Consider the following 16146-nt stretch of genomic DNA (forward strand, 5'->3'; position numbering starts at 1 on the left):
AAAATACCGTCACTCCAAAGACACCAATAATGGTATTTAAGTCCTTGCAAGTTTAGGGCCAGACCTTCAGGTTTAATGTGACTGATTTATGCTACACTACTGATGGAATTTGATCACGTTTGCATAGGCGCTGGCCCTAGGGATACTGGGGGGTGCTGCCACAACCCCTGGCTTGAAGTGGTTTCCATTCTATACAGGGTTTACAGTTTGGTTCAAGAACTCTCAGCACCCCCACTATAAAAATTGTTCCAGCGCCCCTGTATGCTTGTCTTAACCACCCCAGGGAGCATCACGAGAATCATAGAATCTCAGGGTTGGAAGGGACCTCAGGAGGTCACCTAGTCCAACCCCCTGCTCAAAGCAGGACCAATCCCCAATTTTTGCCCCAGATCCCTAAATGGCCCCCTCAAGGATTTAGCAGGCCAATGCTCAAACCACTGAGCTATCCCTCCCCCCAACATTGGCATAGAGCTTAGTGTTATCTTTGGTCTTGAATGCCAAACACCCTCCCTGCTGCTAACTTAACAAGGAAAGGGAGCGTGGCTACCAAAGCGTGAGAGAGTTTGGGGTGCCCCTACATCACAACAAACCTGAGCTATGTTTTTGGCCTCTTCCGGCTATTAAAAACTGTATTAAGGTAGAACAGTCTGAGAGCTCCTCTAAACACAGCACAGGAGGGAGCAGTCCTGCATAGCAGCACCATGAGCAAAGGAGAGCTTTAACCCACCTTTGCACACCACCCTGACTTGCAGTTTGTGTATTTTGACCAGATGTGAGAAGTGGGCCCTTGATCCTGTCTGAAACCCCAATACATTGCATATAGAGAGTGCATGTATATATTTATATGTGCTGGGGCTGGAGAGGAGGGGAGAGGAAAGGAATGATCCAAATATCCAATAAGGTTTGGTTAGAATTTGGCCCAAGGTTCCACTCCATTCTTATTTCATTCAGCCCTGTTTGTCCCTTTCTGGTGATGAAGACAATGAAGATGAAGAAACAGTTACTTTCAGTTCAGACTGTTCCTGAAATGTGCAGAGAAGTTAATTACAATTTTTAAATATTTATATTTATGAACTTCAGCACAAACATCTACAGTGTTTCCTTATGATATCAGAAAAACATATTTCATGGATTACTCCGGTAAAAATAGTGACTTTTGTTTTCTTCTAAGCGCATCAGTTTGTGTACTGACGAATCCAGTCATAAAGCTCTGTCACCTTTGTATATACACCAGGGCGGTTACGCCGAGCACATCCTTCACCCCAGCTGACAATGCCGGCAAGATACCATCTATTTCCCTTTCCTACGCAGGCCAATGGACCTCCAGAATCACCCTAAAGCAAAGGATACAGTTCAGTCATTAGAACAAAACACATTGCACTGTAATAAGAAGATTAGGTAACATATGGACAAAAGACACTCTCCCCAAATTATTATATTTTCTATTTCTGGACAGTGGCTGTACATTTGTTTATGCATCCAATTCATGTTGTAACATTTCATTACAACCAAGACGACTAAAGAATGCAAATTAATAGAACTCTGCTAGGGAGGATTAGATTTTTATTAGTGAAGGTTGGTAAATGTTAGTTTTACCATATACACCACAAACTGACAAAAAATATTTTCAACAATAATAATTACAATTTACAGCTAGGCAAAGAAAGAAAAATGCTGCTTGAGAATTTATTAGAGAGTTTGATTTAAGGACATTTACTTTGTGTGTTTTGATGTCTGATGTTGACAATTTGTTTTTTAACTACTAGAAAGATTTAACTTTTTGAATCTCAGGATCTACTGTCATTACACAATTATTGTCCGACACCCTCCCCCCATAATGTCCCTAAGTCTGAACATTTAAAATTGATAAAAATAAAAAATGCTTAAAACAAACATCAATATAACCCATCAAAATTATTTAAAAAAATGAAAATCTAATTCTGCCAAACCCAAATGGAACACAATGGCAACAACAAGGGGATGCAAAGGAGAAGAGAAGAAGATGAATGGTGACTTACCTCTCTTCTCCGAATCATCCCATTGAACAAGCAGCTCACCATAGGGCAGTACAGGGACAGTAGAAAGAGATGAAAAGAGGGAATTCCACCTTGACTAGCCCATGAGTTCAAGAATAAGAAATTCACCATTAAGATTCCACAAAGAACCTTAACTCAAACTCCTTCATCGCTATATTCCTGTTCAGCCAAAACCAATAGAAGCCCTCTTATGGCAGAACAATCTCAACAGACTGGATCTTACCTATTGTTTTGAAAGGCAGCATTTGTTTCAAAGCATGGGTGGCGGGTATCAAAGGCAGGGGAAGGCTGAGCCTCCCCAGATAGCCTTGCGTGGCCCCACCCATGCTCCATCCCCAGGCCCGCTCCTGCTTCCCCGTGCTGTGCTGCAGGGGACTCTTCTCCTAGTGGCCAGCGCTCCAGACTGGGGCTGCAGTTAATGGGGACCAGCCTGCGCTCTGGGGCTGGGGGAGGGGGCTGCGCCGCCCACCCACCCGGCGCTCCAGGGCACACCGCCCGCTCACCTGCCTGGTGCTCCAGGGCTGGGGGTGGCCTCTGGGCTTTGGCAGGAGGGGCGGGACTCGGGCAGAAGGAGCAGGCCAGGCCAGGAGCTAGCCTCCGCGAGCCTGGGGTTCATCTGCCGTCCATGTTTCAAAGGATGCAAGTATTGCCTGTCAAACTTACCTCCCTGCTTCTGAGATCCTTATGTCATGTTATTAATTAACCACATTCCCAAAACACTGTGCTCCATTACTGCATTAAAACCAAACAATCCTGATATACAAAGGAAATACATAGTGGTAGTTTTCCTACAGTTTTCACTTTTACCTGGCATGCATCAATGCCACCATTAAGATTTCCAGCACACAGCATTCGAGATGTAATCAGATCATCATATAGCTTGTTGCAAATACTTTGATTAATTATTTTCACTTTAGCTTCTTGCAGTGTTTTGGCAAGGTAACCTAGAACAATATAAAATGTAACATATGCCGGTTTTACAGTTCTGAGGAAAAAGCAGATACATCAGAAGGGAGGAATGTGTTTAGACTCTACCGAGCGGAAGGTTTCTATGTACTGTAGTTTAAATTGCCCTTCCCCACAGCTTTTGAATGTCTGTCACTAATGCTGCTTTCATATAAGGAGGGCAGGAAAGTTTACAACCCTCTGCCATTGTTGCCTTCTTGCATTTCCTTAGTCCTTCCTTTGATAATGATTAGCCAAACCTGGAAGCAGGGGATGGCATGGAGATCTGCAGGAATTATCAGAACAACATGTGACACCCATTCCAAAATTTAACAAGTTTTTGGTTTTGTTACATGCTTTGCCCTCACTTGAGCTTTTTAATATTTCTGTATTATTTGTATTGAAATTGTACCCAGAGGTCCCATTCAGGTCTGTAGGGAACCAGGGTGACTCCCCTCCGAACCAGAGGGTAAAGAGCCACCCTTTCAGCCTGAGTGGGCGGGGCCAGGCCAAGCTTCCGCCAATCCCCGGAAGGGGAGGGGTGGGACAGGAAGTACAAAGGGCGGGGCCCTCTGCCCAGTGAGGAGAGCACCAGGGAGGGAGATAGACACAGGCTGCTCCCTTGTGATCCTGCTGCTGACCCAGGGGAAGCCCTGGGCAAGGAGGAGCCTGACCGGGAGGAAGGCCTGTGGCAACCAGGGCTGCCCGCCGCTGAGTACCCAGAGGACCTGGAGGGGCCTGACTGCAGCCCGGGCCAGCATGAGTCCGACACAGAGGGGGAGCTGGAGTGGCCAGCAGCGGAATACCCGGACGAGCTGGAGGGACCGGAGCGACCCGCCTGAGAGACCGGGTAGGAAGTAGCCCAGGGGCCGAACTACACCGTGGGGTGGGTGTGTTTGGTCAGCGGGTGCGGACGGCCCCGCTGACCCAGCGGCGGGACCTTCGCCTCCCGCCACTGTCGGGGCCCTGGGCTGGAACGCAGTGGAGTTGCGTGGGCCTGCGTTCCCCTACCCCGGCGCTCCCCTGCCTGAGGGGCGCTACTGACTCGTGCCGGCACGCCTTCCCCACTAATTCCCCAATGCCTGGAAGGTGTGGCTGAGGCCTGCCACGGAGACCATAGCTCTCCATCGCCCCTAGGGGCTCGGAGGACCGACCGACACCTGTCACAAGGTCCTAGTATTTGGCAACCCGCTGCTGCTCCTAGCAGAGAGGGAATCGGGAAGGAAGATGTGGATAAAAACAAACCTGCTTTGATTAGTTATAATTCCCACTGATAGTAGCTGATTGCTAAATTGCATCATGGGCCAAATTTGGCACCCTGCAGAATACCAAACTGGTGTGAACGTCAACTGTTTCACCATCAATATCTTTCATCTGTGCCACAATTTGTACTACCAACCTGGTCTTTAGGACCTTTTTAGGGCTTTGGAGGGGGATGGGGGGGGGTAACTGAAATTATCAGAGGGGAAGGTGTTCAAATATTTTAATTTCACAGTTTCAAATTAAGTTGAAATTATATATAGATATAGATATAGATATATAATCAATTTTTATTGAAAAATGGACACTGTATAATAGCTGTTTTTATATTATAACGTCACTTAAAGTATATTTAGGTATAAATAACCAGTCTTGGGTTCAGATGTTAGATGAAAGGTATGTTAAGAAAGCCAAAGATACCCTGGTAGATAAATTCGGGTCCAATGTAAAACCTTAGATTAGTGGTGGGCAGCCTACGGCCCATCAGGGTAATCTGCTGGCAGGCCGTGAGACAGTTTGTTTACATTGACCATCCGCAGGCACAGCTGCCCGCAGCTCCCAGTGGCTGCGGTTCACCATTCCCGGCTAACGTGAGCTATGGGAAGCAGTGACCAGCATGTCCCTGCGGCCCGCACCGCTTCCCGCAGCTCCCATTAGCCAGGAACAGCGAACTGTGGCCACTGGGAGCTGCGGGTGGCCGTGCCTGCGGACTGTCAGCTGAATACCCTGACAGGCTGCAGGTTGCCCACCACTGTTTTAGATCATAATGCAATTTAAGAGATTAACTAAAAAAACAGCCAGCTTGAAGCACTTGAGTTCTAGTTCTGGATCAGACATAGACTACTTCCTAGTTTGTGCTAGTCTCAACTTCTTTCCTATTTCTCTATCTATAAAATTGTTTGTGAAGTACTGCAGAAATTAAATGAGTTGTACATGGAGAAACAAGTGCTAATCCAGGGTAATTATCTTTCTAATGGCCTATGACAGTCTTCAGTGCCTAATGGTAGGACTCCTAATTGACCTAAACTATTTCTACATGCCCACATTAAGAAACTCCACAGATGTTCAGCTGCATCTGAGCCAAACCACTGAAGTTGCTTTGACAAAGAAGGAATATTCTAGCTTTTAAAAGACCAACCAAGTCAGGGGATCTCAGCGGGTCGCAAGGTGGTTCCATGGCAGTCGTGAGCTGTCAACTCCTTGGGGTTGACGGCCCTGACCCCCCCGCCCCGCCACCATTAAATTAGACACCCCCCCGTTTTTAATTTCTAAGGGGCTTCACAGTCAGCGGCTTGCTGCGTGAAAGGGGTCACCAACACAAAGTTTGAAAACCACTGTGCTAAGTAAACCGTGATTATATTTGTTTTTAGCATAATCACATCACTCTTACAGTTTAAAATTAGAGTCAAACTTGCAAGAAACATATCCAGGAAATGAACATACTATTTTCTTTTAGGGCTCCCCAGCCAGTTACATAGCAGACAGTTCCATAAAAAAATACTCTAGGACTGCTGGGTAAACAAATGGGCTGTACCAGCTCACTGAAGAATACTGGTGTCTCCATTTCCAACAGGGCAATGTCATAGTCTGAGATATATTGGTCATACCGTGGATGGACAATAATCCTTTTGATTGATCTCATAGCTACATGATTGCTGTTTTTGTTAATGATCCTTATGCCCATATACGCTTTCCAGCCAGAAGGCACAGAGTATCTGCAAAACAGACAATATTTATAAAATGCCCATCAGATAAACATCATCATGCCAGGTTGTTTGTTTAAGAGGTATTTACAATATTTTGTGAGAAATACCAAAGTCAGGGGGAGAGGGGGGGCCCAAGGGGCACAATATGAAATCAGTAGGACAGATACATCTCATTTTTATTTTAAGTAGAATATTAGTTTGCGTTTTTGTTCATGGTTTCCAAAGGGATGCTTTCTGGGAGTAATATGACTAATACTTTGCACTTTTCATCTAAGGATCTTGAAGGACTTTACAGGATAGGCGAGTTATCCCCATGTGACTGATGTGGAGAACTGAGGCACAGGTATGTTAAGTGACTTACCCGGGTCTCACCGAGTTAGTGGCAGGGCTGGGATTCCCGGTCAGATTGAGCCAGTAATGATTGCTATAGTTCCAATTATATGGTGAGCCCCATCCTTTAAGCTTTCTTAAGAAATAAAGTTTCTGTTCTTTCTGATTGAGAACTAATACCACCATTGTCACTGCTGCACCAGCCAGCAAACCAACCGGAACAATAACTCAAACACATAAGCAACAATTGCTCATATCCATCTCAATGAAGTGTTGACTCTGAAACCTAATAATACTTTAAAGGCACATTATTCATAATTGCAGCTGATAATCTATGCCTATTTTGTCTGATTTTTTTAATGCAAAGTGGATAATTGTGCTTCCAAGTGGCCAGTTAGGTATAACTACCCTTTTTCTGAACATAATTGCAGTAATTACATTGTACAAATCTGAAAAATTGCCAACTGTTTCACTACTTATTTTGGCAGAACTTCCAGCTGCTCAGATAATGCAGATGGAGTCTGAATGGAATATTGCCATTTTTATCCCTCACTATGACTCTTGTGAACAGAACCCAGGAGTTCTGAGTCCTAGACTTCAGGTATTTCACCTAGCCATCCAATTAAAACCAGGAGGGACTACAGCTTGCTCCTAACATTGCACTGATGGGCTACCACTCACTCATTAGCTTGATAGGAGGATGGCATTTTAAACATAGAATGGGTACTTGGGATCCATCTACAGTTCAGGAAGTCCAGCTTTCCAAATCCCTCAAGGATACAGCACATGAGTAATCTTGATGACACTTTGCAGGATATTATGCATCACCATGCCTGTCTTCACTACAACACCAGCCAGTTTCCATACTTTTCCACTGTTAGCGGTGCTCTAATCTTAATGGTTAGGAGTATTTTTGGAAACATTTTTTTTTAAGCTGTGTTCACAATTAACTCCATGGTTCAAAAGCAGGATTTACTTTCTGGTTACAGTGGTGGTATAGGTTTCAGAGTAGCAGCCATGTTAGTGTGTATTCACAAAAAGAAAAAGAGTACTTTTAGAGACTAACAATAATTATTCTGGATACTTTATACTTTTGATTATTGGATGAAGTGTGCTCTGGGTCTACAAAACATACCAATTAGACCATATGCACAGAACTATGCATTCAAAGCCACTATGCCAGCATCATGGATACATAAATTAATGAAACTAAACTGTGTGTACTCTGGATTGTACAGCTTGTACTTACCTTATAGAATCAGAGTCCAGAAAACAATGGGCAGCAGATAACAGCCACCGATTTGAAACAACAGATGCACCACAAATATGGCCATACATTCCCATCTGCAAGCTTGCTTGCCAAGGCCACTTTCCAGATCTTGCATCTTCACCTCCAACAATTCGAGATTTTTTTAACAGGATTCTTCCACAAGCTAATAAAGAGTTTTGAACGGGAGTATTAAGAATTTAATACACATAAGGCATTGGGTCATTTTACTTAGGTTTATTAATACTTGGCTCTTATACTTTGTTCTTCTAGCTGCCGATCCCAAAGTGCTTCACAAAGGAATGTTAAGTATCATCATTCCCATGTTACACATGAGATGAAGTGATTGCAAGGCAGGGACAGGTCCTCAAGGAATTCATTTTGAAGCACTTGGAGGAGAGGACGGTGATCAGGAACAGTCAACATGGATTCACCAAGGCCAAATCATGCCTGACCAATCTGATTGCCTTCTATGATGAAATAACTGGCTCTGTGGATATGGGGAAAGTGGTGGACGTGATATATCTCGACTTTAGCAAAGCTTTTCATATGGTCTCCCACAGTATTCTTGCCAGCAAGTTAAAGTATGGATTGGATGAATGGACTATAAGGTGGATAGAAAGTTGGCTAAATTGTCGGGCTCAACGTGTAGCTATCAATGGCTCGATGTCTAGTTGGCAGCCGGTATCAAGCGGAGTGCCCCAGGTGTCAATCCTGGGGCCGGTTTTGTTCAACATCTTCATTAATGATCTGGATGATGGGATGGATTGCACCCTCAGCAAGTTCACGGGTGACACTAAGCTGGGGGAGAGGTAGATACGCTGGAGGGTAGGGATAGGATACAGAGGGCCCTAGACAAATTGGAGGATTGGGCCAAAAGAAATCTGATGCGGTTCAACAAGGTCAAGTGCAGAGTGCTGCACGTAGGACAGAAGAATCCCATGCACTGCTACAGTGTGCCCTTCTTGCTAAGAAGGCTAATGGCATATTGGGCTGCATTAGTAGGAGCATTGCCAGCAGATTGAGGGAAGTGATTATTCCCCTCTATTCGGCACTAGTGAGGCCACATCTGGAGTATTGCGTCCAATTTTGGGCTCCCCACTACAGCAAGGATGTGGACGAATTGGGGAGAGTCCAGCGGAGGGCAACAAAAATTAAGGTTCTGAGGCACATGACTTACGAGGAGAGGCAGAGGGAACTGGGCTTATTTAGTCTGCCGAAGAGAAGAGTGAGGGGGGATTTGATATCAGCCTTCATCTACCTGAAGGGGGTTCCAAAGAGGATGGAGCTCGGCTGTTCTTGGTGGTGGCGGATGACAGAACAAGAAGCAATGGTCTCAAGTTGCAGCAGGGGAGATCTAGGTTGGATATTAGGGAAAACTATTTCACTAGGAGGGTGGTGAAGCACCAGAATGGGTTACCTGGAGAGGTGGTGGAATCTCCATCCTTAGAGGTTTTTAAGGCCCGGCTTGACAAAGCTGGGATGATTTAGTTGGGGCTGGTCCTGCTTTGAGCAGGGGGTTGGACCAGATGACCTCCTGAGGTCTCATTGAACTCATGTCTACTGATCCTGCTTCAGTGTTCTATCCAAGCTAAGGTACAAAGTGGACGCTCTTGATAATACTAAACACACTATTATTACAGGTAAGATCTAACTTAAAACGAAGTTTAAATATTAAATTTACTTTTCACCGCATATGTGACTTCTTAATTTTTTTTTTAACTTCACGTGGCTTGGACACGTCAGTTTCACTTAGTGCAGTATTTTAAACTAATTGTCACTTTCTGGGCGTCCTCAACTGGCCCAAGATTATTGTGTTTGGGTTGATGATAAAGCAGAGAAACATGTAAAGGAAATGTTTTCATACAAATATTATCAAGGAATTATTTTTATTCATATGTGGTTTTATAAATCCTATCTTTTCTTTTTAAATGTATACTAAATTTGACCCAATTTTTGAGCCAAATACATAAATATATATTTGTTGCAATAATTCACTCATGAATTAACTTTCATTTTAAATGAATTTCAAATGAATTAAACTTCCCATACCACAGTTCATTTCATCAGATCCATCTCCACAGTCTCTTATTCCATCACATTCTGGGTTTGGTTTTGTGGGGCATTTTCCATTCAGGCATTTATATGCATATGAGGAACAACTTTTATAGGCTGAAAGAAAACATAACTGAGGTGAAAAAATGGAGTATAGGAGCGGAGGGAGGAAAGCAAGCTACTGGAGAGCTGGGCAGTGCAGTGCAGATGCTGACAAGCATTACGAGAGAAGCCACGCAGGTATAGAGGCAAAGGGCAGGAGAATCCCTGCCCAACAGGGCGGACAGCCCTTCTGGGCCCCAGAGGTCTGAGGGAAGAGACCCTGCCATAGGGGAGATACTGAACCAGGTGTTTGGTCTGTTGCCACCACGCCTGGAGGGGCTACCAGAGACCTAGAGGCTCCCCCTTATATACACACACACACACACACACACACACACACACACACACACACCCACCCTGCAACCCCCCAGTCAGGAAGGCTGGGAGGAACCCTGCTCTGACAGAGTGTGGACAGTAAAACCAGGCGCATGGGTGAAAATTCTGAGGGAAAAGAGGAATACCCCAGCGTGCTGCTAAACGGAAGCATGGGACCCACCGAGGCGGAGAGGAAGCTTTGTCACATTATTTATAAATATGATTTGGACAAGGGCATTGAAGGTCATGACCTCTAAGGTCATGTCTGTATGGGGACACTCAAGACATTTAAGTCACCATATGAAGTTAATGTGCAAAAGTTAAAGTGCATTAGTCCCATGTGGCTGCTGTCATTCAAGAATGAAGTGGCCTACGTTGCCAAAACAAAGCCACCCTGCTTTACCTCTAAATTGTGTAGCTTTAAGGCACTCTTACTTTTATTGCATCACCAATACTTTCAGCATTCCAAATACTTCCAACATCGGATCAGCCTGTTTCCAATTACGTGGCAGTTCATCACCATAAACCCACCATTGGGGGTTTCAAATTTGAGTAAATGACTTCCTTTTATGATACCACCTCCTTTTCCAGGTATATTTTTAGAAATCTATTACAATTTATTACTTGAAAATCCTTCCAGAAACCTCAGCATCATGCATTTATTTATTATTATTGTTTTATGGTAACATCCCAAGTATACTGAGCTATTTGCAGACAGACAAGAGAGTACAGCCTCTACCCCAAGCAATTCACAAACTACAGGAAAACAGAGATTAGGAGGAAGGAATATAACATGTAAATAGAGCTATTTCTACACCATCAGATTGTTAGTGTTTATAAATATCCTAAACTTTATTGATCAGTATACTAAATGACATTTGTTTACAAGTTCTTATCCATTCCTATGCCTCAAATTATGGCATTTTTGTAGGTATTGTATTTGTGTGGTAATGACAATTAAAGTAGTCAATGCCTCTTGCTGTTTTACTGTCCAAAAAGCTTGTCGCTGTACTGCTTTGCATTGCTGAATGGAGCCAAATTCCTAGACATTCCTTTTATATTATGTATCAACGGAAAGGGTAGTATGTCATATTGTGGGTATTCAACTGTCCGGAAAAACTAACAGAAAACCTATGGCAAGTAAGAGAACAAAGTAGATATTTCAAAATCAGCCACTGTCTGTCATTCATTAGATATTTAACTGTTCATCTGCCTTCATACTACACAGCTCTTCCAGTCAAAAAACAAAAACCACACAGAAGTTGGAGATGGAAAATACCTGATTTCATCATCTTGCTCATTCTGGCCTTAAGTCAGAATAGCATTGTTCCCTGTACTATACTTGAGTGCTTTGTCTAGTCCAGATTTTAATGCATTAAAAATAGGATTTCTACTAGTTCTCTAGGGAAACTTTTTCAAATAATGGATACACATATTTTTGTGCACGTCTAGCAACTCGGATGGCTAGATAGAGAGAGGGTAAAGTAATAAGTTTCACATCAATGAAACAGTGAGTTGTCTGGAGACATGTGATTTCATTTGATTATACTGTGGAATCCCATTCCACAAAGCACTACTTGCATCGAAGATGTTACTCTCACACATTCTTATAAGCCAAAACGGTATACTGTTAATGTATTCATTTTATATTCTAAAGCTTCCTCCACATTACTGAAGGACACCAGAGACACACTTGGATTCTGAGACTAGGGCTTACTTTGGTAAGTTTAAAAAAAAAAAAAAAAGCTATATTTTATAGCTAGTTTCTCACAAGGCAGTTTTAAACTAACAATTTACTTCAGATTAATAGTCTTATACAGAGATTGCAATTCAGATACCTAAAAAAAAAAAAAACAAAAAGAAATTTACCCAACCATAATTGAGGCCTCTAGCATTTCCCTCTAAATAAACATCCTGCCTGCAGAGAGTCTGTGATCTTTAATTTACAACAGAAACAAGTGACTCTCTTCTAATGATCTGTATCTCTTTATGGTGGCTCCTGTGATGAAATACACCCCTATCCCACTGGTAGAAAGGCTAGTGCCAGTTAGGCATGCCTGAAGGACATGCTCCACCTGGAGAAGGGGAGCTCAAAATGGGTAAAGTGACCACAGAATGGGGGGGGGAGGAGGAGTTTGCTCACACTGCTAGGGACTGCCAGTATCAAGGGGAACCCAGCCCATGGCTCTGGCTAGCCTTTCCGCCTTCCCTTTGCCCCCTTTTGGTTGGGGCAGACTGACAATATGAGCGTGATGCAGGCAAGGAGCCCTAGAAGGCTGCTTCCTGCCTACTACCTGTGGCAGGACCCAGGGACCTGGGTAAGTGAACTGTAATTAGATGCTGAGAATACCCTAGGAGTAAGCTAAATTCCCAGTGGGAGGAGTGAGATTCCCCAGCAGTGGGGCTCCCATAGGGGACCCAGGGGCAAGAGACTCAATGACACTAAAACCAAGCCCAGGCTGAGGGTCGGCTGACCACAACCGAGGGAGAAGGCAGGCATGAAGCCTTGCGCCTGATACAAGACCCTGAGACAGAAACAGGTTCCACACCAGCCCTTTGAGAGGGGACTTCAGCTGTTATAGACCCTGAGCACTGGTGTAAATGGATAGCGGAATGGCAATAGCAGCAAGCCAACTAGCAACAGCAATTCCAGCAGCCAACGTTGCAGCATTGGATGTCCCAGCAGCAGTTGTTGCAGGAGGTTGTGTCCAGCAGCACAAATTCCAGAGGGACTTTCTGCAACAGTTAAGACCTGCCCCACAACTCCTGCACAGGGAGGCCCCACAGCGCCCAATCCCCTAGAGGGAGCTCTGTCAACTGTGACGTTAATTAAGATGGGCCCTAACAACAATCCTGAGGCATTCCGAACCACTGTTGAGAGGGTGGTGCTGGTCTCTCAATGGTCTCTGGAACTTTGGGACTTAGTTTTAGCTCCCCACAGGATGGGATAGGCACAGCTGGCCTTCTGCAACCTTGACCCAGAACCGGACAGAGACTACAGTTGGGTGAAGGCCACTATTTTAGATTACCCGGCTATCCGTGAAGATGCCCATTGGCAGCACTTTAAAGCAGAGATGTACCACAAGGGGGCAGGTGCCTGATGGTGGTGCACTGATTACAGAGCATTGCTGGTGGTAGCTGCGCCCAGGCGAGAGCTCTGAGCCAGTCCAGGATGCGGAGTTTGTATCCAAACTTCCAGCAAGGGGCCTGGAGTGGGTGCTCCAGCATCATCCCGAGTAATTTTCACACATGGTGCAGCTGATGGGTCATTAGATATGGGACTGTGCAGCCTCTGTCCGCTAGCCAACTAGGGCCACTCTTGGTGCTGGATGCCTGCCAGCAGATACTGAACCCCAGGCATGACAGAAAACGTGTACAAATACCAGCCCAGTGACCCAAGCTACCTGCACGGAGAGGGGAAGACCTCGACAATACACGGGGGCAAGCTTTTCTATAGTCAATTCCATCACAAAGTTTTACACTTACCCAATGACAAAGGTGGCTGAGCTGTTAGAATGGTTGGGCCTGGCGTGATACCTCAGCATGGATGAGCTTACAAAAAGCTGTTCAGGAAGGACAGGCAGGGCAGAAAAGGTGGGGGAGTAGCACTGTATGTAAGGGAGCAGTATGACTGCTCAGAGCTCCGGTACGAAACTGTGGAAAAACCTGAGTGTCTCTGGATTAAGTTTAGAAGTGTGTGCAACAAGAGCAATGTAGTGGTGGGAGTCTGCTATAGACCACCGGACCAGGGGGATGAGGTGGATGAGGCTTTCTTCCGGCAACTCACGGAAGCTACTAGATCGCATGCCCTGATTCTCATGGGTGACTTTAATTTTCCTGATATCTGCTGGGAGAGCAATACAGCGGTGCATAGACAATCCAGGAAGTTTTTGGAAAGCGTAGGGGACAATTTCCTGGCGCAAGTGCTAGGGGAGCCAACTAGGGGGGGCGCTTTTCTTGACCTGCTGCTCACAAACCAGGTAGAATTAGTGGGGGAAGCAAAAGTGGATGGGAATCTGGGAGGCAGTGACCATGAGTTGGTTGAGTTCAGGATCCTGACGCAGGGAAGAAAGGTAAGCAGCAGGATACGGACCCTGGACTTCAGGAAAGCAGACTTTAACTCCCTCAGGGAACAGATGGCCAGGATCCCCTGGGGGACTAACATGAAGGGGAAGGGAGTCCAGGAGAGCTGGCTGTATTTCAAGGAATCCCTGTTGAGGTTACAGGGACAAACCATCCCGATGAGTCGAAAGAATAGTAAACATGGCAGGCGACCAGCTTGGCTTAATGGTGAAATCCTAGCGGATCTTAAACATAAAAAAGAAGCTTACAAGAAGTGGAAGGTTGGACATATGACCAGGGAAGAGTATAAAAATATTGCTTGGGCATGTAGGAAAGATATCAGGAGGGCCAAATCGCACCTGGAGCTGCAGCTAGCAAGAGATGTCAAGAGTAACAAGAAGGGTTTCTTCAGGTATGTTGGCAACAAGAAGAAAGCCAAGGAAAGTGTGGGCCCCTTACTGAATGAGGGAGGCAACCTAGTGACAGAGGATGTGGAAAAAGCTAATGTACTCAATGCTTTTTTTGCCTCTGTTTTCACTAACAAGGTCAGCTCCCAGACTGCTGCGCTGGGCATCACAAAATGGGGAAGAGATGGCCAGCCCTCTGTGGAGATAGAGGTGGTTAGGGACTATTTAGAAAAGCTGGACGTGCACAAGTCCATGGGGCCGGACGAGTTACATCCGAGAGTGCTGAAGGAATTGGCGGCTGTGATTGCAGAGCCCTTGGCCATTATCTTTGAAAACTCGTGGCGAACGGGGGAAGTCCCGGATGACTGGAAAAAGGCTAATGTAGTGCCAATCTTTAAAAAAGGGAAGAAGGAGGATCCTGGGAACTACAGGCCAGTCAGCCTCACCTCAGTCCCTGGAAAAATCATGGAGCAGGTCCTCAAAGAATCAATCCTGAAGCACTTACATGAGAGGAAAGTGATCAGGAACAGTCAGCATGGATTCACCAAGGGAAGGTCATGCCTGACTACTCTAATCGCCTTTTATGATGAGATTACTGGTTCTGTGGATGAAGGGAAAGCAGTGGATGTATTGTATCTTGACTTTAGCAAAGCTTTTGACACGGTCTCCCACAGTATTCTTGTCAGCAAGTTAAGGAAGTATGGGCTGGATGCATGCACTATAAGGTGGGTAGAAAGCTGGCTAGATTGTCGGGCTCAACGGGTAGTGATCAATGGCTCCATGTCTAGTTGGCAGCCGGTGTCAAGTGGAGTGCCCCAGGGGTCGGTCCTGGGGCCGGTTTTGTTCAATATCTTCATAAATGATCTGGAGGATGGTGTGGATTGCACTCTCAGCAAATTTGCGGATGATACTAAACTGGGAGGAGTGGTAGATATGCTGGAGGGGAGGGATAGGATACAGAAGGACCTAGACAAATTGGAGGATTGGGCCAAAAGAAATCTGATGAGGTTCAATAAGGATAAGTGCAGGGTCCTACACTTAGGATGGAAGAATCCAATGCACCGCTACAGACTAGGGACCGAATGGCTAGGCAGCAGTTCTGCGGAAAAGGACCTAGGGGTGACAGTGGACGAGAAGCTGGATATGAGTCAGCAGTGTACCCTTGTTGCCAAGAAGGCCAATGGCATTTTGGGATGTATAAGTAGGGGCATAGCGAGCAGATCGAGGGATGTGATCGTTCCCCTCTATTCGACACTGGTGAGGCCTCATCTGGAGTACTGTGTCCAGTTTTGGGCCCCACACTACAAGAAGGATGTGGATAAATTGGAGAGAGTCCAGCGAAGAGCAACAAAAATGATTAGGGGTCTAGAGCACATGACTTATGAGGAGAGGCTGAGGGAGCTGGGATTGTTTAGTCTGCAGAAGAGAAGAATGAGGGGGGATTTGATAGCTGCTTTCAACTACCTGAAAGGGGGTTCCAAAGAGGATGGCTCTAGACTGTTCTCAATGGTAGCAGATGACAGAACGAGGAGTAATGGTCTCAAGTTGCAATGGGGGAGGTTTAGATTGGATATTAGGAAAAACTTTTTCACTAAGAGGGTGGTGAAACACTGGAATGCGTTACCTAGGGAGGTGGTAGAATCTCCTTCCTTAGAGGTTTT

General features: G+C 45.2%; 1 protein-coding gene across 1 annotated transcript in view; it reads right to left on the reverse strand.

Moving 5' to 3' along the window:
- Positions 1-947: 947 nt before the first annotated feature.
- LOC141984115 (suppressor of tumorigenicity 14 protein homolog) overlaps positions 948-16146 on the reverse strand; it is a 31857-nt gene continuing 16658 nt past the window's right edge. The window contains exons 14-19 of the mRNA XM_074947062.1: positions 9597-9716; positions 7527-7710; positions 5685-5956; positions 2844-2980; positions 1218-1334; positions 948-1022 (exon numbers count right to left, since the gene is read on the reverse strand). Of these exons, the coding sequence (XP_074803163.1) occupies positions 948-1022; positions 1218-1334; positions 2844-2980; positions 5685-5956; positions 7527-7710; positions 9597-9716 (905 nt within the window). The remainder of the gene's footprint in view (positions 1023-1217; positions 1335-2843; positions 2981-5684; positions 5957-7526; positions 7711-9596; positions 9717-16146) is intronic.

This window comes from Natator depressus, chromosome 1 (assembly GCF_965152275.1).
Source record: "Natator depressus isolate rNatDep1 chromosome 1, rNatDep2.hap1, whole genome shotgun sequence".
Classification (NCBI taxonomy): Eukaryota; Metazoa; Chordata; order Testudines; family Cheloniidae; genus Natator; species Natator depressus.